At 40.8% G+C, this 25,557-nt stretch overlaps 1 protein-coding gene across 3 annotated transcripts; it reads right to left on the minus strand.

Annotated features, from left to right (window-relative positions):
- Positions 1–125: 125 nt before the first annotated feature.
- On the minus strand, positions 126–24,452 carry LOC135452200 (tropomodulin-3-like). Of its 3 annotated transcripts, none has more exons than XR_010441550.1 (11): positions 24,409–24,452; positions 18,175–18,371; positions 16,662–16,818; positions 9,731–9,853; positions 9,056–9,145; positions 8,390–8,520; positions 7,332–7,439; positions 5,755–5,898; positions 5,269–5,413; positions 3,900–4,191; positions 126–3,142 (listed from the first exon to the last, which is right to left on the minus strand). XR_010441550.1 is itself a non-coding variant. In XM_064722083.1 (10 exons), exons 2-10 carry the CDS (start codon positions 18,298–18,300, stop codon positions 3,111–3,113), a joined length of 1,056 nt encoding a protein of 351 aa, XP_064578153.1. In that variant the 5' UTR covers positions 18,301–18,371; positions 24,409–24,452; the 3' UTR covers positions 126–3,110. The 3 variants fall into 3 exon arrangements, 1 of the variants encoding a protein (XP_064578153.1); XR_010441551.1 differs by lacking the exon at positions 24,409–24,452 and adding an exon at positions 20,928–21,028; XM_064722083.1 differs by lacking the exon at positions 3,900–4,191.
- Positions 24,453–25,557: the final 1,105 nt, after the last annotated feature.

The raw sequence follows: 25,557 nt of genomic DNA on the forward strand, positions 1-25,557 counted from the left end.
CCGCTCCCCTCAGCGGCACCGGCCGCTCCCTCCCGGCCGGAGAACGAAAGGCTCTCGTATAAACACAAGGGTTTCAAAAAACTCTGTACAGTACTAAAAACAGCAAACAAACAAAACCCCGAAGCCACAACAAGAATACAGTACTTTAATCATCCAAAGATTAGTAACTGTTTTACAATCTGACAGCATATAGTGCTGATATGCTAAAATACTCAATACCTGCTTCCCCAATGGAAATCTAACTCGAACACTTGCTCGTTTGTAGCTTACAAACGCAGGATTACTCAAGTTGCAGAGAGAGTGAGGCTATTTCTTTAAAATACAAGAGTAAATAGGTAATTGCTCTGAAATATTATGTTTCCATGCTTAGATTGGAACCAACAGAATCAACATATGCAGTGATTTGATTTCTGCATTAAGCAGGAAAAACAATCAGTAAGAAAACAGTATCTCTTTCAGAAAAAGCCCTTGTGTTTATGGTAACTGGCTATCACAGTAATACCACCCCTGCACTCACAATCAGTGAAATCATACACAGGATCTCACGATGGCATTACATCAGTGCTCACTTTGTTTGTTGAGACTGTTGAAGATTCCCGGCTGCAGACTGAATTTCTTCATTTATTCCAAAAAGGATACACACTGCAGGCACAAAAGTGATTGCTGTTAACTGTTCCATGCACCACACTAAAGGTCTTGCAACAATGTGGATGATTAGACCCTTCTGATTGAAAAAATTTGTTTTCCATGCCCAGCCTGTCAGGTATCTGTCCTGAAAGTCACAAGGAGTCAAATTTTTAGCTCTTGTCTACAGAGTTAAACCATTTAACTATCATTTGTGACAGGACAGCTGAGAGCTGAAACTTAAATGGCTCTGCCTTTGATTGGAATATAATAATTAAAACAGCCAAACTTGATTAAGTAAAAGCAGGAAAGGGATTTGGACTATTATTTCCATAATCCAGACTTTCAGTTTTCTCCTTCATTTTCAAGTAGGAGATAACTGCCTAATCTTTTTAGGTAGTGATATAACAACTCATCATAGAATCCCAATAAATGAACAGATTCTGTGAATATGCAGCCCTTCAACAAAGGAAGGAAGACATTACAGCCTGTTTTTTGACACAAAATGATAATAGTGCCTAGCAAATCAAAAGTAAAGTGCAGCTTTAGGCAACTCAGCACATGGCATGCTTTGGCCATCTTTGTACAGCACTGTCTGTCTGTAAAAATACACTTAACTTCTGATTGTATGCATATTGTATTAGAACTATTTCAAAGTTTATTTCAAAATCTAAAAGGTTCCTGAAAATTTACAAAACCCCAAACAAAAAGAAGCCCTTTTTGTTACTCATCAGAACACTTCACGTGTTGTTGTGAGGTTACAGTAAGTGTAGTCTTTGGTTTTAACTGAACTGATTCCAACTTGGTTTTCAGAGCACGTATTTATTTGTAATTCTAATAAAACGCTGATCTAAAAGTAGAGGGAAAAAAAGTTCTTCCATGAGTATAAACCAGTTATATACAACCTCACTAAAGGCACTATAGTTCAAAATTCTCTGTACAGTTGCAGTAAAACACCTCCAGAATAAAGTCTGTCTTTAAAGATCCAAACCAAGACTTGCAGCAAATTACAGTGTGGGCACAGTGTCAGAGACTTGCTCTGTTTTTACAGTATATACAACCTGATGCAAAATTCTCAGTCCAATATGTTTTCTACACATAAATGCTCACCACATTATGACCTTTGGATGAAAACAGTTGTCAGTTGAATTCTCTGTTGCTATAAATACAGCCAAGCAGTCCTGTAGAACATTTTTGTGAACTCAAAGCAAACTAATACAAGACAGTCCAAACAGACCTACACCCAAAAGTTTCTAGATTTGCATATTTCAAGTGTACTGTGATTATGTACAGAAGTTGAAGTGATTCTTGTTGCCTTATTAGTTTGCTTACAGAACTTTAAACACTTCAACAATGACTACGCCCTAGAGACTTGACACTACATATTGATTTGGTTTTGCATGTCTTAGGTAGTGTTTCAACATCAAGACAGATACAGAATGGAAAAACCCTTTCTTAAAAGTGTTACTTCATTATTGAAAACTGTTGGATTTGTATGAAGTACAAATAGCTTAATGTAATGTAACTTAGGCCAGTGGTCTTACAGTTAAGGCTGCTTTTCCTTACAGTTATGCAGAATTTTAAATATGAATGTCCATTACTTCTAGAGAAATTGATACTTATGAATGTAGATAACAATTTTTAAACAAAGAATATAAACTAAATAATGCTGATGAACACATGAAATCAGTCTAAAAATGTATTCAGTTTAGATACAGAGCAAGATACAGTTATGGGACCTTTAGAAAAAGACTTTAAGGATTTAGATGTAACAGAAAAACTGTCGTTTTGCAAGACTCCAGAATTTTTTCCTTATTTTCTAAGGCTTCCATTTTTGTATTAGTCCCTCTAATTCTTTGGGACAAGTCCTTAGCCAATGTATTTTTGTTTGGCTTGAAAGGATGTCTTTGAACTTGATTACAGTATCAAGAACAAATAAAAAATAAACTAGTAGAATTACAAATAACATTGCTGTAAAAGATTTCTCTTCAGTGCAGATGAACAAAGCTGAACAGCTCAACATGAGTGCAGCTGCTGGGTGAAGAATCCCTTTTCTCTAGAGCATTGTTGTCAGGAATATACACAACACACCCCTCCTGGTAAATACACACCCCCAGATTTTCTTATAAACATTTCAGCCGGGTCAGTATCTGCCCAACCATCTTAAAAGTCCCATTCTTTGACTACATACAATTATACCATTGATTTGCAATTACATTTTTAGTAGAAAGCACAGCCAAAGTCTTGAAATACAAAAAAAATTTCTTAGAAAAACCTTATCAAAACCTATGGTACAGAGACTGGCACAGTTGCTGTGTCTCCATCCATCCCAAAACCGTGCTGCATACCAGCAGGTGATTCTATTCTTTGCTTTAAAAGGAAGGGGGTTTCCAGTCTTTTCCCTTCTAACCAGGTCAGTGTAGTCCAAGGCTGCTGAAGCCCACGGCGCTGCCCGTGCTGACTCCACAGTTCTGGCAGCAGCTTTGCTAATTGTCTCCTTCAACCCTTCTCTTCCGAACTGCAGCAAGGAGACAAGAAAGAGAAGGTTTGCTATGTTAGCATTTTAACTGTTTTTTTGTGTTTCTGTCACATGAACAGTTACTTTGTCACATGAAGTACCATAAATTAAGTTAGCTAACACTTAGCATTAGACAGCAATTTAAGCAAATAAACGGAGCTTACTGCCTTATTCACAAACAGCTGCAAATATTTCCAAGGAAGGACTTGTGGGAAACATTAATCATCTTATGTCTGATAAGCAGATTTAGCCAGGATTCTTTTTTTACAGTTTTTGCAGTTTTTTAGAGGTGAATTTCATTTACATGGCTTCAAAAGAAACACTACAAGTGCTTCATGGTATATCTAACACAATTTATACACACACAGATGTTACAATCAACAGCCTAAAACTTTCCATTTATTAATAAAAACATTCAATTGTCAGAAAATGCAAGAGCAATAAAAATTTATGATTAAAATAACTAAAAGCTCACATGTTATTAAGATTTGAGAATATGCAATACTGACTGAATGACTTGAGTTTTCCTCAACATTTGTATTATTTTTGATGCTTTCTTTTCACACTATCAAATTATGTTTCCCTTTTCTGTGCAGACAAAGCAAATGGCACTAAAAGTCTTATAGGACACATAAAAGACTGAATATAAAGGACATCTCCATTTTGTTTAAAAAAGTGAAGCAAACATCTATATAAGAAGAAACAATGCATTCTCAAATTCACTCAATGGAAAGTAGGTGGCAGAAGTTATTCATACCTGCTTTCATCAAACTGCAAGAACAGATGAAAAGAATTTCCAGCCCTAGACTTCTCCAATCATGCAGTTAAAAGTACACAAAGAACAGAGAAGTGGCACAACACAGTGTTAGCAAGGAAAAAGATGTAGACTTTTTTATAGAAGGAACATACAAAGAGAGAAATTAGAGACTTCAAACATCTTGGTTTCAGTGCTCAATACCCAAGTGGGTACTCAGAGTAACCGTCTCTGTAGCTTCAGGGCTGGACAGATGAAAAGATATCTGCAGAAACTTTTACTCGCATACTCCAGACTAAGAAAGCAAAGGAAAAAAGGCAGGATATCAATAGAAGCATAGATTTTGAACAGTCAAGCACTAATAAGAGAAATACTGATAGAGGAAACCTTAGAAAGCTGTGAGACACCTGAAGCATTAGGATAAAAGACCCAACTGGTTTAGAATCTATTTTGAGAAACAGATATGCAGTGTCTGAGTGCCTTTCTTATCTCTCTGTGCTCTAATCTAGTTACTCATCCATATCTTTCAGAGCTGTTCTCCTCCACTTTAACCTTTATTCAGAGTGGAATCAGATCTTTAAACCAAATTCCAATTTCCTGTGTCATTCCCTCTAATATATTCCTTAACTACCGCTACTACTACTAAACTGCCTGGCCCCTTTTCCCACTGATGAGAGGTTACCACAAAGCATCTAAACCAAAAAGATTTAATTAAATAGAATTTTAAAATGAAGTTCCACTTGAATAGATGGACATTATTTTGTAGCTGAGTGCCTCAAGTATTTGACATTATTATACAAATGATTTCTGTTCATCTGCTATGTTATTAACCACTTTTCTACTGATCCATTTAATTAGGATTCTAATTGATGAGCTCCAACAAACCTGACTGCAGCAAATAAAGATGCCACTGCTATCAGTGACTTGTGCATGAACAGAACCACCAAGGGAGAGATTACCCAGTCACATGACAGTATGTTCAGTTTCCTTGCTCAAGCAATCCCAGTGACATTTGGATTCTGGCACTGAACAGGGCATCCTACACTGTTAGTTTCAAGTACTGATTTTAAAGAGGAAATTAATCTTATCTGAATACAACTGATCAAAACTCTTGTTTTCATTCCCTTTGCCACAACTCATATGAAATTTTAATGCTCTTGTTCTAGACTATGCTAAAAATTCTCCCCTCATGAACACCCTGCAACAAAACGGAAAACATCAAGCAGCAACAAAAAAGTAGGAGTAAAGCACAGGAGAAACCTGACACTGATCTACTAATCTTGTGCTATCCTGGTTTTGTCAAGAGAGAAGGGGAATAACCCCTTTAAAGCCTGTGCCCCACACCCAGTCAATGAATAATGACAGGTCTTACCCAAATCATTGTTTTTTGTGATAGCTGCAGCTGCCCTGGCTCGAGGTCCCTGTTGTGTGAAATGGTATCCAAACTTGAGGATCTTGTTGTTTTCTTCAAGCATCTTGGCAATTTCTACTTCTGCAGCTGTGCCCAACTGCTGCCTCTGTTAAAGTAAAAGGTACACAAAGACAACAGAGCTTAGGTGTGTTCATCTTGAAAGAGATCCAAATACTTTCCCCATATCAGTCAATAAACACTCGGCTTCATTCTAGTTAATCTAATAGGCAGAAGGTCATAAAATATATATGTACACTTTAAAGCACAAGGAAGCACAGAAATCAACCTCAGCTGGATGCTTCTGACAATCTTAAGGACAACTGTTGATGGTGTTAAGATAATTAAACATAAAATATTTGAAGTGTTTATCACAAGCTGTCTTGTAAAAGCATTCAGTCAATTAGCATTGGCTGGGTTTAGCTATGGTATCACCACCACCTCACTTACCTGATTATCAATTTTGATCTCTGTCAACGTTTCATTGTCTTTCAGTGCATCAACCAATGCCAGAATTCCAACTCCAGTGATGAAGTTTGATTCTATGTTCAAACTTTTTAATTTTGTGTTTCGTCTCAGCATATCTGCAAGAGCCTTTGAATATAAGAAAGCATCATTAAACTTCTGAATTTTGCTGCAGTACCTCATAGGACGCAGCAATAACCACTTCCACTAACTAGTTCCATGGAACCACCAAGTTCAGAGATGCAATGTGTAACTTTGCAAGCTTTCATTTACTGAGACTGAGATGACTCTTTAGCCAGGCATTATCTACATTTCCTTCTTAAGTAGCATTCAGTCAAGAGAAGGCCTGTCTTTCTCTTGTTACAAACTAAAAAGCTACATAGAATATAAATGGTCTGAAATTAGCATATTGGACCAGTTCCATTTTGTAAGCCTTCACAGCACACAACGAGCAATGCAGGCTGCTAAGCAAAGGCCAAAGAAAGGGCATTAGTCAACTGAGAGGAGAATTAGATATGGTTAATTTGTAAACAGGAGATCTGACTTTGAAAGTGCTTTTGTCTACAGATTTGGTAGGAAAAGGTAAAATTCAAAGCTCTAAGCACAGTAGCAGCATGTAGCTAAAGGCACTTTTATAACTGATGTTATTTCTGAGAAAGGAAGAAAACAGGAATGGCTAACCGCTGAGTTTACTGGCAGAAAAACTCTGAATTTTTTTTCTACCAAATCACAATACAAAAAATGCAACAAAAACACACCTGAGGAAAGAGGCCTTTATGGATTTTTATTACATCTTTTTGTTCTGCTGAAAAGAAACTTTTTAACTGATCTAAACCCAAAGCTTTCAAATGCTCATTTGTTCTTTTAATAGAGTCTTTCAAACTAGTTGCTTTTTTTCTAATTTGAATTTAAAACAAGTGCAAAGGATTGTCCTGGCAAAACAATTAGTTTTGTTTTCTTAAGTCTTTATTTGTAATTAAATGAGGTACAGCTTTAATTCAACATAGAAAAAACCAACCTGACAATAAGTCATATTTAAGTTTCAAGCTAGATATTTCGACTAATATTATGCTTTTTATACCAATATTTTAAGCCAATTTTTGGTAGCAGGGAGATAAAGAAACAAGTATTTTACAAATTCAACTAAAACTCTAGTTAGTTGAAAAATATTACAGGTGTTTTTTTTAAGTCCTCAAATGTGCTTCCTGCAAATTAATTTTGAATGAACTACTGGCTACTGGAATGAACAGCAGGCACGAAACAATTAGGAAAGAAAGGGAAAAAGGAAGAAGGTTAGCAAAATGAAAAATAAGGGACAGGCACTGGAATAAAGAATTCTCCCTCACACATCTCAAGCATTGCTGCATATTAAGTCACTAGTAATCATTTACCAACTTAGATACAACAAATGTTTGTTAAAGAAAACATAATTTACAGTGTAGCAGAATGGAAACATTTTCATTCCTGATCATTTAAACTGGGTTAAATTCAATCCCTTACCATTGCCTTTCCATCCTAACTTCCCTTGCACCCCACTTAAAGCCATTATTGAGAGTACTTACAACAGCAACAGGATCATTGCTTCGAGTGGCTGCCAGGCTGAAATTCTTCACATGTGTGTTGGTTTCTAAGGCTTTTGCAAATTCTTTCAGTGTTGGAATTGGTATGTTCTTGAATTAAAAATAGCATTTCACTCTCTTGAGACACACAAGTTTATCCCCTCCTCCCAACTTCTCCCACTATCTTATTCTCTTTACAGCAAAATGCCCTACAATATTAACCACCATGGTCTCCAGCAGTCTCACAGTGAAGACCTACCCTAAGATGCAATGGCTGCAGGAGTCACCAATTCTATAAAGCAATCATTTATACAGAACAGTAGCAACCAAGGAATTAAAAGGAATAATTTTAAGGAATTAATTAGGGTTGCAAATATCTCAGTTTATTGTATCAAACTTTGGTCTGTTGCCTTTTTAAGCAGTTACTTTGGCTAGCATGTACCTGTTACACAGCATTCTTAAACCATGGGTTTTATTTCCCCAATTTAGTAAGGGGAACAAGCAGCCCTGGTTGCTGGCAAGGCTGTCTCTGGTGTCTGCACTGCAAGTCAGGGGTGCTGCAGTTCTGGTTTCTTTCAAGCAAATATACAAAAGCTTGTCATGTGTAAAAACACAACTGTGTTTTTACATATGACTTAGGAGCAGAAGCTGCCCTAACTTCCACCAGCCCTTTTGTACAAGAATCAGAAGGATTAAAGGCACAAATATCCCTTTACTTGCAATAGAAACTGAGGGCACATTGCTTCATCAAGGACAAAGGATTCAGCAAAGTAGTTAACTCCATGATAATGAGCTGCTGGAACTGCTGCCAGCTTGGCAGCAACAGAAATCTGGGCTGGCAGTGAGAAAGTCTAAGACTTTTTAAATACACATTTGGCAAGAGAAACCAAGATGGCTTATTGGTTTAGCTGCAGGTTCTGAGCTTATACACACTGCAACATTCAGCAGAAAGATTGCTGTACTTAGAATAAGCCTATCATGCTCTCTTAGACAGTTTTGCAGCTAAAAGTGTCTTCCACTGATAAAAAACAGCATATTTACTGCAGCCTTCATGTAATTACCTTAATGTTATTTAGATTAACTTCAACAAGACGAGAATCGTTATCTTTAATCCTTTGCAGTGTCTCCTCCACATTTGTAGGATTTGGTGGTTCATCAAAAACAGGCAACATTTTTTCACCTTTTACTATATCTGAAAAGAAAGGCATTTAAATGTAATCAAACAAGTTGCACACATTCATTGTGAATAAATTATACACATACTCAATATTTCCTGTATTTAAAGATCATTTTATCAGTATTTACATCTCTCCCCCACCAAAAAAGCATACCATCCTCTCCTCACCATATTTTCATAAAGTTCAATTCTTTTCAATTTCAAATGTCCTCACAGCCTTTCTGCTTTTTTTTTTCCAGAAAGCACATAGGAGTTGAATTACAAACACAAATATAAAACCTAAGAACCAACACACACAATGCATGCTTATGCCTATTTTGTCACCAAAAATGACTTAAATGCAGAGGACACTTTAGTGTATGTATTTCACATATTTCTTTTGCATATGCATATATTTCAATTGCACTCTTGCCAGAACTCAATTAGCAATGTTATGGGCATACACATTTCCAGACTAAAGCTGGACAGTCTAAAAGAATGTTGGTGAATGCTATAGGAACTGTGTGCAGTACAGAGAATTGATTTTTCTAGCACTTGTGTACACACTTACTTGAGAAGCTATCTTTGTCAATCCCATTACTGCTTCCTACTACATCACAGAACTGATTGTTTGTTATCAAGTTGGACATTCCCAGTATTGCTGAAAAAGAAAAAAAATAGCAAAAACCAGTTTTTACTGTTCCTGACTAATTCAGCTCAGATGCAGGGTTCCTTCAAATAACAAAACCTGATGTCTGTACAATACTTATCAGTACAAAAACCCATTCAATATCTTAATTATTTGAAAAAAGTAGAAAAAATAATTAATTATAGACATTTTAGTTAACTTTCACATCTTAGAAAGTTCTGACTTTACTAGGTTCAAGCACCAACATTAAAAAGTGCAGCTCAATCACAAAAATGAAACTTTAGGAATACAGGCACATACAAAAACATTGTTATACACAAGAAAAAGCAGTTACATACACAGCAAAACCCAGCTAGTCTGAGGAATGGACTTAAAGGTTTTGAGTTTAAACATCAGGAATCTTTTGCAGGCCAAAATAATTAACTTCCTCACAAATGATCACAAATCAACAAAGTGAAACACTTCAAGCAAACAACATAATCTGGCTTCTATCACAACTACAACAGCCTGTAGTCAGATCAATACACCATCACATTAATTACAGATCTTCCTTCTCTAAATATGTGCCAGCCCATCCATCCTTCAAAAAATCCTCACCTGCGAGGTCACCCAGTTCTGTGTCTGTGGCACTGGTCAGGGCTTCCTCCAGTTCTGGATCAAGAGAGAATTTTTCTTCTGTGAAAGACTGTACAGGCTTTTGCTTGGGGATAAATATTTTCCCTGGAGTAAACAAAATGGAAAGTCTGATGTTACTTTGTATTATATCACTACTTATGTTTCAAATACTATGTTCTTAAAGAATACTTATTACATTTAGTGAACACCAGGAGAACCACAGACAACATAAAGGATTCTTCTGCTGTTGCAAGTCAGAGATGAGGAAAGAGTATAAACAAGAATAAATTTCCAGGAGTCTGGATCATGATTCCAACCTTATTTGCTTCTCCTAAGGATTAGACAGTAACATAAAGACCTGGATTATACATTTTGAACAGTCTAGAAGGACTGTAAGAAAGATTTAGTATCACTAGAGAAAGCTGAGTTTCCTCTCAAGGGAAAAAGGGTCCCAGGCAGAACTGTAATGGGAATGTGTCAGAGAGAGAATATCACAGAGTTATCTGAGATCACACACCTGACCATTCACTGCAGTTTTTAAACCATACACAAAATTTCTGATTTCAGATGTTAACCTAAGTTCTGAAGCAAAAAACCAAAGCTGAGTGAGAAAGCCATGGTTTGTGAACAGCCCAAAACATGGTAGATTTCTTTGCCAGTGACACTGTTTTCTAAAATGATACTTAGAAAGGTCATCAAAATTCAATGGCAAAAGAACCAGGAGTAATATTACATTCTGCACCAACCTTTAGGTTATTACAGGCAGGTACTGGGAAAACTTATTTTAGAAGGCATGAATTAGGTAGAGGTCTGTGTAGTTACCATAATTCCTGCATGCACCTTTAGGGTAGGAAATCAGAACATGAGAAAGTCTTTCTAACAGTTCAGCTGTGAATGGTTTAGAACTGGTCCTTCAAACAAAGAAGTCTTCCAAGTTGCCTGAGCTATCTGCAGAAAGAGCAATGGAAAAGGAGTTCCAGCTCCCTTTTGTTATTTCCTGGGGTAGGAAGTGGTGTTGATAATCACCCTATGAAGTCTCAGTCCTAATTCAGGAGCCCACCCTCTGCCATACCCATAGCTATAAAAAGTATTTCCACAGAGGAATCATCGCTGTCCCAATGTCTCAGTTACCGTGCTAGTAGGTGGAGTTTAGCATCACTAAACCCAAAATCATGTATTCCATATCTTCTCTAGATTACAGCAGTTTGTGGTCATTTCCTTTTAAAGGAAGTGAATGCATTCCTACTAGCACAGATTACAGAGAGGCACACCAGGTTTTTCTCTGACAACACAGTCTGATCACCAAGAGCTGTTGCTAGCAACACGGTATCTTTGTTCCTGGGTTGCTATCTCTTTGGAAACTTGTATAAATGGTCATTATCCATATTTAGAAGCAGAAAACAAACCTCCTTACATAACTGTACTGATTCCAAACAGTAGTTAAGTGCAGCTGACACTCATTACCTCAGATTTGATGGACAGTGCAAAAGAAATTGTTGGTGATTCAGGATTAAAAGAAAACCTTCAGAAATTACACATTTCTTCTTCATAAATTGAAGGCTTATGTAGCAATTGTTTCAGGTTGTTTTGATATAAATGATGCAATGCATTTCTATAATTTTATTTTACCAGCATCACCTACTGGGGAGAGATTAACCTTTAAGTTAAACTGTAGTTTAGAGAAGAGAATGTTTGACAAGCTTTTCACCAATCCATGAAACACTCTGAGCAGTATACACATGATCTAAAGCCTTTCAGCAGCTATGTTTGTGTTCTTTTCCCTCAGTAATACGGGCTAGTAAAAATGTGAGGATTTTGGAGTACAAGGAAGGAGGACAGTGGGATTCGAGCACCTGAGCCTTAGTTCAGCCATCCTATTTGCAGCATCAGTGCAGCAGGAAGAGACCAGGAAAAATAAATTAACCTCAATTAAAAGCAGCTTGACAAAAATGTATTTTAACCTGATTCAGCCTTCTAATTCATCCCACAGTGCTCACAAAAAGAGAACTACTTTTCCTGATGTTGCTGTTCAGTAATTCTTAAATTCATAGGTTAGAAATGTCTGGTTCAAATATTTGCTTCCTAAGAGTAATAAAAACTTATCCATACGTGCCTTTCTTTAGAAAACCTAAAGAGAGTGAGAAGTATAATCAGTTTTTACTAAAGTAAAAATGTTGAAAGCCACTGCCCTCCAGAAATGTTCACTGCAGCCAACTCCAGTCACATGAGCTGGGTCAGGAGCAGTTTTTGTTATAAAGCAAGTCACACCCTTGTGTACATAATTTCTCATTCAATGGCTTCTTTTTGTCCTAGAACAGAAATCAGAGTTTTACAATGCACATACAAAAGTAGATCCTTCCCCACTCCCTTCTAGCAATGAACTTACTTCCAGAAGGGTAAGACCCCTGTGTCTCTGGGGACAGTGATCTCACTCCAGGCCTGCTGCCAATAGAGTTCAGCAAGTCCCTTCCCCCTCCTAATGCAAGCTTTAAATAAAACCAAAAACCACTACACATCTGTGCAGCTTGCCTGGCCCTCAAGTGGAACATTTCCAAATAGCAGGGATTTGATTACATGAAGGAACATGACAGCTCCCTTACAGCCAGCCAGGATAATGCAAAGATGAAGCAATACAACATGAAGAGGCAAATTTCAGGGACGTTCACATCATTTTTGTAATACATACAGGCAGGTGTTCCATGTCTTTCAGCTACATGCTGGATGATGCACATCCAGGATTAAGTCAGAGGCCTCCTCTGCTGCAGAATGAACTTTCAGTTCAAGTTCCACCCAGCTGCATTGCTCTAAAGGCAGGAACACTGGATGGTGTTTATGGAAGTGCCCTGGACATTTCCCACACAGATGCACAGGATTTAAGGTGGGACTCAGTACCTTGCAGAAATCAGGTCTGTTCAGTGGGGCCATGCACTGCACATTGCTGGTACTATTCTCACACATCCCACACTAACAGGCAGCCACACCTAGCACAGCAGAAGAAAGTCTAAATTCCACTTTTAGGGTACTCCATTTGGAAAAACAAATCAAGTGCTACCTGAGAACATCTGAATACAAGCTTTTCTCATCACAGGCCTCATGAAGAAAAGTGAGCAACATCTGATGCATTCCTTACATCTTGTGTTCCTTTAACTTTGCTTAGTTCAGAAATTTATCTAATCCACACTTCATCAATCTCCAGTTCGTAGCATGTAACAGACATAGGTTTATCAATTCCCTTGTAAGCACAATTTCATACTAATGTTTCTAATTCAACTTACAAGTGAGTTCCTCTATGTCCTAGTGCAGAAGCAGAGCTGTTATCTGCTATCTGATCTGATTACAGGCCACAGAGCAGTAAATTAGAAAACTGTTTTACATTAAAGCTGGAGTATCACATGTTATTTTGTTCTAGTGCTCTTGTATGGAGAATATCAATTTGACAAGCTGCTTCTGCAAATATCCTACAGGATATTAGCTTCACTTCACAACATGTAACACACTTCCTTTAAAGACTTGAGAATGATTGAATGGCAAACAGATAACACAGCATCCCAAATCCTGCTGCAACAGAAGGCAATGGTGATCTGGAGCAACAACTGAGCAGGGTGCCAACAGAAGAGCTTTAGTTTCAGTAGTAGTTTCAGCTGCAGTTTCACTGTTTTCTGGGTGACAGAGAAGGGGAAAAACCAAACCAAACCAAGCCTAAAGCAGAGGTTACATGAACTGTAAATCTAGATAGAACAAACACACCCCGGCAGGAATGCAAAGGGAAGAGAGAGCCACAATTAGAAGAGTGCAAAGGCTGGAAAGGCAAAGCTTTGCTTACACAGCACTTAGCTCATGCCTTGCACTATACAGCACAAAGTGCATTACTATCTCAGATATGTCTTTATCTCAGCAGCAATAATTGTCTTCTTCTGCTGTTCCAGGAGGAGGAGGAGGAGCATTGGTCAGAGTCTGTCAGATGAGTGGAACACACTTGAGGGCAACAGCCTTCAGTGCTGAGGCCTTGCTTTACTGCCTGGATGAGAGCTCCTTCTCCTTGCAGTATGCCCTGGGAAATCTTTATGACATACTTCCATACACACATTGAGACAAAGCTAGTTCTGTTGCAATTTTACCACACTGATCTCATGAATCTCTTGAACAATGGTTTACTGTATGGTTCAACACTTAATTGGAACAGAATGTGACTTAAATCCTTAAAATCGTTTTTTAAAACAAAGTTTTTAAGGATGCTTTTAGAAACAAAATCAAGGCACTGGGAAAATGGAATACAGTATAATTTAGGGATAAAACATTGCATTTCTTTAGCATTGTTCATTTCACCACAGCAGGACACTACATTATTTCAGATCTTCCACATGCCATAGCACAAAATAAAAGAGGTTCCAAAGACCTGGAGCAATTACATCATCTATCACTGAAAGACTAGCAATGATATTTTAATAACATGTTACCCCAAATTTAGGTACTTGGGGCATCTGGAAGAGAGTCTTTTCCTTCACACTCTAGTAGGAAAACAAGGTTACCAGAATCAGTAGCAAGACAGGATATTTAAAATTAATCTAGGGTAAGCTTCTTTGATAAATCTGCAGACCAAATCACCATGCAGGACATCAGTTCTACTAAAATAGAAAAAGGAAAGAGAAGGGTAGATTTTTCCTCCTTTTGCTCCATGAAATGAATAATTGGAACAAGTTAGAGCAAGGAGACAAGCCAGGGACACAGAAATATTTTAGCAAATTCTGACCCAACAAATGGCACCAAAAAAAAAACCAGCTGCAGTTTCAATCCATCTCTCTCCTCCCAATACCTCTGGAACTGAAGGTTATATTTGTCACATTTCTCCTAAATTAACAGGAAAATCAAGCAAGATTTTCACCTACCCTTCTTCCACAATTTGTTATTGTTTCTTCATAACATGCATTTCTAGATGAAGTGAAAAATTATAACCCAGTTTAGTTGTCTGTTGGTCTGTTTTAATATTATCAAAAAACACATTAGGATACAAGCCCTCTATAACAAAAAGCATCCTACTCAAGTATTAATTACCCTGTATGCCCTTTCCAAGTTCTCCATCTAGATCAATATCATAATTTCTTGACTTAAATGATTAAATTATTTACAATTGCCATTTTTGTGCAAAATGGCAACAAATGCAACAGCAGGTCAAATTTGCACCATAATACTTTCATGAGGGGAAAAGAAAAGGTTATCCCTCACCTACTCCAACATGAGCTTGACCTTCTTGCCTCCTTCCCACTCAAGAGAGCATCAATTTGGATACTAAACATTTGTTTTAATGAATGTTTAGTTTTAATGAAAGTAATCTACATTTCACTTTTGTATTATTTTCTCTTCTCCTACAGCACTCAAATAAATGACAGAAGTCACTAAACAGCAACTTTTTTTTATGAGATACAGGAAATTTTACTACACTGGTATGACTCATTGCAACATGCAGACAGACTATTTAGTAATACTTTATTACATAAAGGAAATGACATTTGATCTTTCTTAACCAAGCTCTGCATTACAGCTGGACCCTTCTGTTTCTCTGCAAGATTCTCACAGATTTTATCTACCCAAGCAAATACTTTTATGTGTGCATGTAGACGTAAGCTGGCTTTAGAGAGCCATCTATGTGAAAGGAGCACTAGCAGTCAGCAGAAAATGCAGCGTTAGAGCACATCCTCCTTGCCCAGCTCACTCACAGGATTCAAGGATTCCCCAATCACCTGTGAGCCCCAAATATACTGAACTCAGTTGCTCTTAGCCATCAGTCTGTCTCCAGCACAGCCTGGCAGATGTGTCAGGAGAGCAGCAGGAGCCAGGCACAGCTGAACACAACATGAACAGGTCCTTGGCAGCAGCAGGGGTGCCACCAGGGCCCTGCTGCTGTGGGTGCCTCTGCCTTCCACAGTGAATACATTGCACTGTCCTGCACTTGGTTACTCCTGAAGGTTCAGTCACCAAACTCCCATTCTGCTGTCAGCAAAGAGTGCCACAGTTATCTCTCAACACAAAGGGAGCTGAACTACAAAATAAAGCAAAAAATGCTCTGTGAAGGAAGTCCCTCATATATGGTGCAGCACACTGTAAAGTCACAATCTCTCTATTCTTCAAGAAAAAAGGGAGGCACCAGCATTGTCAGGTAAAGCTATCTGGCAAAGGAAGAGAAAATGCATTTTCTCAAACAAAATTTTCACCAAATAGACCCCACAATCATATACACAATCTCAGTGGATGAATGAAGACTCAATTCTGAAATAAGCAATGATTCACATCAGAGAATTAAGTAGAATTACAGGGTTTCAAACCCTTAAGAAAGGACCACAAACCACTGCCAGATTTCAAAACTTGTAATGTTAACTATATAACTAGCCAGGAGTAACTATGCAATCTAATTAAACCCTTTAGTAAGGATGCTAGAAAAACACCATGACTGCATACACCACTCGTATGGCCTTGTCAGCCTACACCATCTTCAAGCATTACTGTCTACCACAACATCATTCAAGTTCTCCAATCCAACACAGGGTTACAAAGGCTGCTGTCTGTATTCAGCACAAGGCACAAGCCACAGGCACCATGACAGCATTTGTCATTATTGACATAAATCAGAGTTAGCTCTTACTTTGGAGGATATCATGCCCATCAGAACTTTGCAATCTATAATAAAATCTCTGAGTCTTATTTCCTTCCTGTGCTACACACAAAGAGCACACCAGCCCCAGCAGCACAAATGCCTGAACAGGAAACCTCCTGGCCCTGCACAGCAGCAGCCATTGGAAATGCTGTGAGTTAGAAGCATTACAGCTCCCAGTGCTTCAACCAAATTCGGTTCACAGTAGTTCTGGCTCCTTCACTTCAGAGATTTCACAATCACTCACATGGGAAGGGGTGCTGTTACCTTTCTTTTCCCTTGTGAAAGGCACATAGTCCTCCCTGTCCTTGTACTCCAGCGCCTGCTTCTCCAGGTATGCCAGGAGCCGCTCCCTGTCGAAGGGAGCCGAGGCCTTCTTGGCAGTCTGGTCCTTCTGCCGGAAGCCTGCGGGCAGCAGCGCGTTCTGCAAAACAAATGGAGCACAGCTCACAAAGTCTGCCTGAGCACCTGCTCAGTTTCATTTCCCACTTCCTCCTCACTCCCTGTGAGTTCAGCCCTGATACATCATCTTTTGTAGGCAATCTTTGATCCCCCTGCCAACTTCCTTTTTGTTGGGAGGGAAGGACACAAGGTAATCTAGACAGAATATAATGAAAATACAGCACACTGTGCTCTCAGGAGGATAGGAGCAATTCTTTAAGTGCAATAGCTCCCAGCATTCAATTTGCCAGTTACTTTGCATTTCTTTGCTAGAATCAGCACTGCTTAAATGAGCAGTACTAAATAAAACTCAGCTATTTACAGTTTAGACATTCAGCAAGAGACTATTTCCTCTGTCACTTACATCCATGTGATTTTAAGTCTTTAAGACAACTGACTCCACTATTATTTTAACACAGTATTTCTGGTTTTGACCTGACTCAAGGTGGGATGTTTCTTTGCTAATATCAACATATTTCAACAAAGAGAAAATAAAAGGATGTTAGCACAGAATGAACAGAATGTATAGGAATTCTGACTGCCATGAAAGACAACCAGTCCCTTCTGCCAGTTCTCCTCTGTTAAAACATCCATAAAGTCAAAGGCATTTAACGTATCAGTAACACCTTGCAGTGCAACAAAACATAATCATGTTCATGATCATAATATTCTGAACTGATCCCTGCACATCAAGATTAAACTAATCCTGGTTTTATTACAGCAAAACCAGAGAGAACCATGAGGTGAAAACACAAGTCTTGAAGTCTGAAATTAGCTCCAATATCTGCAGAGGACAACTCAGCACTTTGTAGCAGAAAGCTGTAATATTCTTTTTTCAGTATCCCATGCTGACATAATTCAGGAGCTTAACAATTACTTGTCTTCTCTTCACAAAGTCAGCATGAGGACAGGAATAGATATAAGCTACCAGATACAGGACCAGGACTCATTAGAAGAAGTTGGCATCCTCCTATTCCCACCAAACTCCACAGCAGAAGTAATAAACAAACATGGATGCAAAAGGGCTGTTTACCAGGCAGCACTGGAAACAGGGAAGTTAAACAGGCCTTTCTAAATAAACTTTCTTTTCAAGAACATGAACAACAGCAATTCTTATTTATAAATCAATCCCGGAAAGCTCCTCCTTATGTCTCCTTGGCTGCAGTTGTGTCCACCTTGCAAACAGGAAATAAGCACTATATACACATATATATCTGTGAAATCATCAGCAGGCTATGAAAAAAACCCTGTACAAATTATATTGTACAAAGCCTCAATTTATTTTAGACTAGTAATGGAACAAATGAAAAAAAATAAAACTTCCTTGGCTAATGCCTACCTCGGGGTCAAGATCATCCAAAACAGTTTCCAGTTGTTTCAGCTCTTCTTCCGAAAGTTTGCCAAGAATTTCATCCTCATCCAGATCTTTGTACTTGTCCAAGTCCTTTCGAAATGGGAGCGTCATGACTTGGGCAGTAGCAAGTTGCTCAAGCACTTCAAAGCCAAGTCTTAATTCTTATCCAGATCTGTGAAAAACTTTAAAAAAGAAATAAGCAGAGTTAAGGTAACTATCCCAACCACAAAGCACCTTCAGCCTCAACGTACATCTGTGAAAGGAAAGCTTTGTCACCCAGTGCTGGTACCTGTTACTCAGCAGCTGACAAGGAGCACCTGGAAGCTGTGCTTCTTCACTGTCCCACCATGCCTTCGTCCATCAGTAATCAAACTATATCTAATTAACCTATACCTATTTTCAAATCAAACTCAATACCCAATCCTCTTGACAAGAACACCAAAGCCATAATTCCCACAGAGCAGGGCAGGAGAGAGGAGATCCCACCATTTATGAGTCCAGTTTAACACCTTAATTTTTTACACATAATGAAGCCAAAAAAAGAGTTAAGATTCTCCACATTTATTGTTGCTACAGCAGTTCAAGGGCACTTCAGGATAACTTCCTATAAACAAGGTAATTGGTTATTACTGACTCATACCCTTGCATATTACCTACAGAGGAAACAAAGGAAGTTTGCCTCCAAGTTAATTATAGCGCTACCATTAAAACAACATTCTGTTCTGTCCAAGGAAAATTACAATAGCTTGATGAAAAGCATAGGAAATACAGCTTCTAAGTGGCAGCACTCCAGTCAATCCTATGACCATAAAAAAACTGAAATTTAAAAGAAAAAATAAAAAAATAAAGAATAAGCTGGTCACTAAATGTTATATTTAGAGGAAACCAGGGTCCTTCAAAATGTACAGTCTCTACAGCACTTCTCACTGACAAGGAGAGGGCAGGGAACATCTTTTCTAACAGCCACAATTTTTGATGGAAAAAACAGTTAATCCCATCAGTGTTCTAGCAGACAAGCTGTTTCCTCTCATTTTTCTGAAACAAGTTCTAGGACTCTCCTTTTGTTCAGCCAAATTCTCGCTTGAAGCTGACCACACAGACAAAGAAAAGGTAATTGTGATGAGTCTCTGTAAATAAGCAAGAGTCCATAAGGCGTTTGGGAAACAAAAGCTAAATGCATACATTCCTGTTCATTAGTCTCCTTAAACCCTTGTTTTGGCTGTATTGAAATACTCAACACAGGCCAGGCACACAGTAAAAATATTTTTTTCTCCAGTAGCCCCTATCCGAGGACAGATGCTCACACCATAAATACAAGTGCATTGCTTCAAATCCACACTTACAGTGTCCTTCAAAACCAGATCAATTTAGTCCCTGCCTCTTCAGCAGCAGGAAAAGGCAGGCTGTATATACATACATGCTATACCAGGGAATCCTTCACACAGGATTCCTCCACCTCAGTTGTTTACATCCAGAAAGGTCTCCCTGGCTGCCACAGTTACATATGGTGACATTTTAATTCAGAGACACTGAACAGACTTGAGCACACACAGAGGTTCATCCACACCATTCAGTCAAGTGTACCTGTAAAATTAACCTGGTTTTAACAATTGCCTTTGCAAGAACAGTGAATTTCCAGGTCCTATCAACATGTACACCTGAATGAGGAATATATTCAGCTATTTTCAGGATGTCTGCTTTTAAAAAATTATTGCTTTTAAGAAACGAACAGAAGAGCTTTATTGTGAACTACAGTTGACACTGATGGGACCAAAGCTGACCTTTGTAAGGATCTCTCAAACATAAGGAGGAATTCTGCTTTTTGTGGTAAATTACATCAAAAGAACTCTGGCTTCCTCTGAACTAAACCAAATCATGCTGCAAGAGCCCAGGCCTTTTGCAAAAGGCTACAGAGCTAGGGCCATCCAAGTTATTGGCTGCAGAAAATGCAGAGAGTAGCACACCTATGTTTTCCTAAGTTCCAAAAGTAATTAAAGGAGTGACTCTGTGGCCCAGAGAGCCACCTCCTACAGTTTTCATAGTCTGGCAGTATTTGTTTCTCCAGGTGCAAGCAGCTGATGGACAATTAGCTGATGCCACACAATCTGCATGTGAACTTCTCATTCCTGGAGCCTTAATGTTCTGCCCTTCCTTACAGTTCAAGCCATTACACAGGATCACAGGAGAAAAACATTTCCTGCAGCTCATTACACATTGCTCTTTGTGACCAGGCTGCCCTGCACCAAGACACTGCTATTTACCACATTTCTGCATGTCCATTTGCATTCAAATATTAAAAGGTGCAGTTTTAACAGGTAATTATAAGGAGCAGAATGGTTAGTAAGCTGCAGAATAATGCTGCCCTTACTCTGAAAGAGACTTGCACTGCATAACCATACATTATCTTCATCAACATCATCTGTTTTTCCTCTCCATTAATTGCCACAAAATGTTGTCATCCAGAATTAATTACATTTTATTTACTGCATTGGGATATTTTGTATTGGAAAACTACTCATCCTTTGTAATACATTCATTAATTTTCAGGTCACAGCCCTTAGTCTCACTTGTTTGTATACAACCAAAGAAGCCAAGGCAAACCCTCAGGTACAGCGTTCACACACACAAACACACACTAAAGTGAAAAATAAAGCAGCAGAACAAAAAACCCAGTTTCTGTAACTGAGGCCTGGCAAATACAAATTTAAAGAGTTTTGGACATATTTTCGAATACCTACCAGGGATATTTTTTTAAATAATGTGAGACACCTTTAGGTTGTATGATGGTAGCACTGGTGAGCACACTGAGATTGCCTGGCAACGACTCTCAAACATTCCCTACAAAAGCAAACACACCATATACAACACTTGCATACAACATGCTAAAAATCAGGTTTTAAAACATAGTGTAAGGAATTCTCATTGCCTAAAAAGGGCATAAAGGCCAGCTAAAGCCCTAATCTAATCAAACAAGCCTTTCACCTCCCATTAAACACACTTAGTGCTCTATTTGCTTTCCATCACTTGCTGTAGCAGTTCAGCTTAGACACATGCATAACAAACTACAAGCTTTTAGAAGGAGCAGTTACTTGGCCTGAGAATATTTGTGGCACAGTATATATACACACACACATATATATAGATATGTATATGTGTGTTCTTAATGCAAAATCATGGGAAAAACTGTAACCATCAATTTTGGCTTTGCAAATACTTTGCCCTTTTTTCATGAGCACAGCTAGTTTACTTTCAAGTATCCTTCTTAGCTTTACCATGAAAACATTGCATAAAAGTCCAAAGAGTTAATATTCTTTCTCAGATATATAACTGTAACATGAAGTTCTTCACTCCAGCAACTTCACAGTCACATTTAGAGAAACTGAAAGAAAGCCATCACTTCTAGTCCATCAAATGTCAATTCCCTGTTTGTTAAGCAGAGGAGAAGCTGAAAATCAGAAAGGCAGAAATTCTGCTGGACGTCACAGAGAAAAAAACTTGCCATTATCCCAGGCCTGGGAAATCAATGAAGAACTAAAGAAATGAGAAAACAGCAGTAACTTTGTGTCATTGTATATGCCATTACCTGAATAACCACTTGAAAGACTGTCAAACTTTCACACATTTCTTATGCACAAGTCAAAATACTTTTTCTTCCTTCCTCTCTGAAAGTATATTTTTAAAAACCAGAAGATTCTAAAAACAGCAAGCTTCCAATTATCTTTCAAAAACTCCACCCCTTACCCCCCCTGAAATTTCTGTTTTATTCAAAAACATAATTTCTTGGGAGGCAAACAGGAGAAACTCTTTAGATATAACTTGCCCACAGGAAACAACAGTGTTGTTAAAGTTCACTGTAAATGGCTTCCGTGACTTGGATTTGAAAATAGAAGCAACATCATGAAAAACAAACTGAGCTGGGTTTGGCCAGCACAGTCAGAGCTCACTTTAATCTCATTTGTTCCTCATGAGCCTCCTTTCCCCAGCCTCTGGGTGACCCCAGCAGAGCAGGGGGCTCTGGAGCAGGGGGTGTGCAGGGCTGTCAGCATTCCTGCACCACGCAGGGCCCCAGACCCTCCCAGCTGCTTGGAGCAGCCAAAGCTGAGCATTTCCCCAGGGAACCCCTGTGATGGCAACAATTCTATTTTCCAGTGTGCAAGATTGTACAGAGCTCTTTATGAAGAATGTACTGCACTTGAAAGAGCTATCTTTACTTACTAAAGCAAGGAGAAAAATGAGTAAATATAAATATTACCATCATCCCAGCAGGTTCCTTGGGATATTTTTGTAATGCCTCATAAGTCTGCTGAACAGCCCAATGTCTTTCTTAGCAGAAAGCTTTTAGAAACCCACCTGAGGCTTCCAAAGCCCCAGCCTGGGGTAGGGCACAGGATCAGGGCTGTCCTGCCCCGGGAAGGAGCAGAGATCCCCCAGTCCAGGGCTCATGGAGCCAGCAGGTGGCAGCTCGCCTTTGCCCACACTTCTCCTCAGGGTAAACTGTGTTTTCCAGGCGGGAACACACAACTATTCTGGGCTATTTTCCTAGAAAAGCAAGCCCAAGGCTTCATTCTGTTCAAAGAGACAATTCACTGAGCTTTATACATGGCAAACGGAGCTTCTCTAATTTCACATTTGTCCACACAGTGACGCAGGGAGTGGAGGGGGACAGGCAGCTACTGCAGAGTAATTACACACACCATGCAGATGCTTCCATAGTGAAGGAAATCTGAACACATCTGTGTTTCCAGTTCCTGCAAGCTCCTCCTGTGTATCAGAGGGCACCTGCAACCAAAGCCCACTTTGCTCTTTTATAAATCCAGTGTACACAGAACTGGGACACAGCTCTCCTGCAGACAGGGTGCTCTGAGTGATGGCCAAGCTGCCAAGCTGGCATTGTCCCATAAAAACTTACTCCTGTGTGCCCGTTGCTGAATGCATTGCAGGGCTAAAGAGACATACCCAGTGAGCCCAGGCAATGGCAGGGGTGACAGGGCCAGGAGCCCCAAAGACAGTGCTTGGCAAGCTGCACAGGGCATGGAAGTGGCAGCAGCTCAGCACATCCATGGCACTTCCAGGCACGCTCACCAAACTTGCTGCAGGGCAGGTGTTACAATCCCAAATAAATACAAGGTTGGGATAAGATAAAAATCCCAGGTGCCCCAAGAAGTTCCTCAGTCACAAATCACCACTCCAGCTGTCCATTCTCCCTCCCAACATGCAGGAAGCTACTAATTGGCCAGGATGAGGGATGTTTAGGCATAATTTTTGCCAGAAAATACCGGGATGTTCTTCAATAGAAACCTGCTGCCCATTAATATACAGTGTCTGCTCCTGGAGGAATTGCCTGCTGGTGTCTTAGTCAAAAAGAAATTTCAGATGCAAGCTACCTGAATGTTTATTGAAACTTACAAGCCTGGAACAGAACAGCAGAAGAAATTTAATTCATTTCCATTCTATTACTTCAGGAAAACAACTGAGTACAAGTCAATTTCAGATCCTCCCTTACATCACTGGCTGCTTTCAATCTCTCCACACCTGACACCGTAGCCAAACTTTAGTTATGAGGATTGATCCGACACATTGCAGCAAACTTTAAGTACACGGCAACCTCCCTGGAACATCGCTTATTTCAACACGACCCGCAGAGCGCCAGGCTCTCAGAGCAGGGCCCCGAAAGCCCCGAGCAGCTCCCGGGACAAGCCCCGGGCAGGGCCGCACGGGGGGCTCGGGGAGCGCCGGCCCGGTGTCGGTGCACGGTCGCACCGCGCCCCGGAAACGCATCCATCCCTCCGCCACCGAGCGCGGGGAGCCGAGCGCGGGGCCAGCCATGGAAACACACGCAGCAAACTGAAAGCATTATGGGCACCAGCTCTACAGGAGAAGTTTCCCCAGTCTGCGTCTTCGGGCTGCTCAGCAGAGCGGGGCGCTGGCTGAACACCCAGCCCAGCCCCGCAGCTCCCCCAGCCCCGTGCCCACCGCCCGGGCAGGCCCCGCTGTCGAGCCCGCCGCCGCCCCGGCCGGAACCCCCCGCTCCCCAGCACCAGCGGGGCTCCGGGCCCCGTGAGCCGCCGGGGTCCGGCCGGGCGGGCTCAACCCAGCCCCGTCTTCCTCCACCCACCGGGCTCCCGCCACGGCGGGCGGAGGGCTCTGCCCGCCCAAGCCCAGTCCAGCTCCGCCCGGCACCCCCGTCCCGTCCCGTCCCGCCGTAGCCGCTCTCCTCACCCCGCCGGCCGCCGCTCCCCGCTCGCCCAGCCCGATCAGCGGCGCCGCGCCTGCGCCCCGCGCACGCCGGGAGCCGCCGAGCCGCCCGCGCCTGCGCGTGAGTGAGGGCGGGGCCCCTGGGAGCGGCGGGCCCTGCGCGGGGCCGGTCCCGCTCCCGATACCGGTCCAGGTGCCTCTCCAGGTACCCGCCCGGGCCATGGAGGTGCTCAAGGGCAGGTTGGACGGGCTGTGCAAGGTGCCCCTGTCCGGCAGGGCGCTGGATAGAGGTGATCCGCGGGGTCCCTTGTGAGGCAGCCCGTGCCCCTGGGCTGTGTGGCGGCCCCTCCGCACGGCACACCGCCCGTGTTCTACCCCTCGCGGGGCAAAGCGCCGGGGCCGCCCCGCTCATGGGACCCTTCTCAGCCCTCCGCGGCCTTGCAGATCTCTCTTGTAGCTTCTTTCTTCCTTTGGCCCCTTCAGGATCCTCTTCTCCTCTGCCCACACCTTGTTTCTTCTCTGTTGAAAGCATGCAGCTTCCCCTGTGCGCTGTCAGGCAGGGCACCGCGCAGAGGCCTGCAGGGCCCTGTCACCCCCTGACCCGCAGCGGAGCACGTACGGGGACACGGCGGCTGCTCCTGGCGAGCTCCGGGGCAGAGCTCCTCCTGTTGGCACCGGGCGGGCGGGATCCGAGCACCAAGGTGCCCAATGTGCTTAAGGTGTGTGCTTAATCATCAGGATTTTGAGGATGTTTCAGCTACCGACTAAGCACCATCTGTTAGTAAACAATATTCTGGATACAGTTGTTTTAAGGTTTATAATGTGACTAGAAGACCTAGACAGCAGTGGAAGTTCCAGTGGTGCTGAAACAGTGCACATGCACAGTAAGAGCAGAGGCAGCACAGAGCTCCTCACTGCTGGTCACAGAGCTGAGCACAGCAGGAAAAAAAGCCTGCAACATAATCCTAAACTGATTAAAACATACTATACTTACTCTCCACAGTGCTGATGTGGTAAAAATGAAGACTATTGGTTCCAAGTGTGAGGATTGAGACAGAAATGTCTTCCTGCCTAGGGAATTCGCATGGCCATGCCTTACACCTTTCAGCCTGTTCCTGTGGCATGCCTGCCAGCTGGGCCCCAGACTTCAAATACCATCTGTTCTGTGTCTCA

Source organism: Zonotrichia leucophrys, chromosome 10, assembly GCF_028769735.1.
Source record: "Zonotrichia leucophrys gambelii isolate GWCS_2022_RI chromosome 10, RI_Zleu_2.0, whole genome shotgun sequence".
In the NCBI taxonomy this organism is placed as follows: domain Eukaryota; kingdom Metazoa; phylum Chordata; class Aves; order Passeriformes; family Passerellidae; genus Zonotrichia; species Zonotrichia leucophrys.

Excerpts from the sequence above, each read along its gene's own strand:
- LOC135452200 (XM_064722083.1), bottom strand. The coding sequence starts at position 18,300 with ATGACGCTCCCATTTCGAAAGGACTTGGACAAGTACAAAGATCTGGAT. Across the intron at positions 9,146-9,730 it reads AGAACTGGGTGACCTCGCAG|CAATACTGGGAATGTCCAAC; the intron begins GTGAGGATTTTT and ends TTTCTTTTTCAG. Across the intron at positions 3,143-5,268 it reads CACAAAAAACAATGATTTGG|TTCGGAAGAGAAGGGTTGAA; the intron begins GTAAGACCTGTC and ends TCCTTGCTGCAG.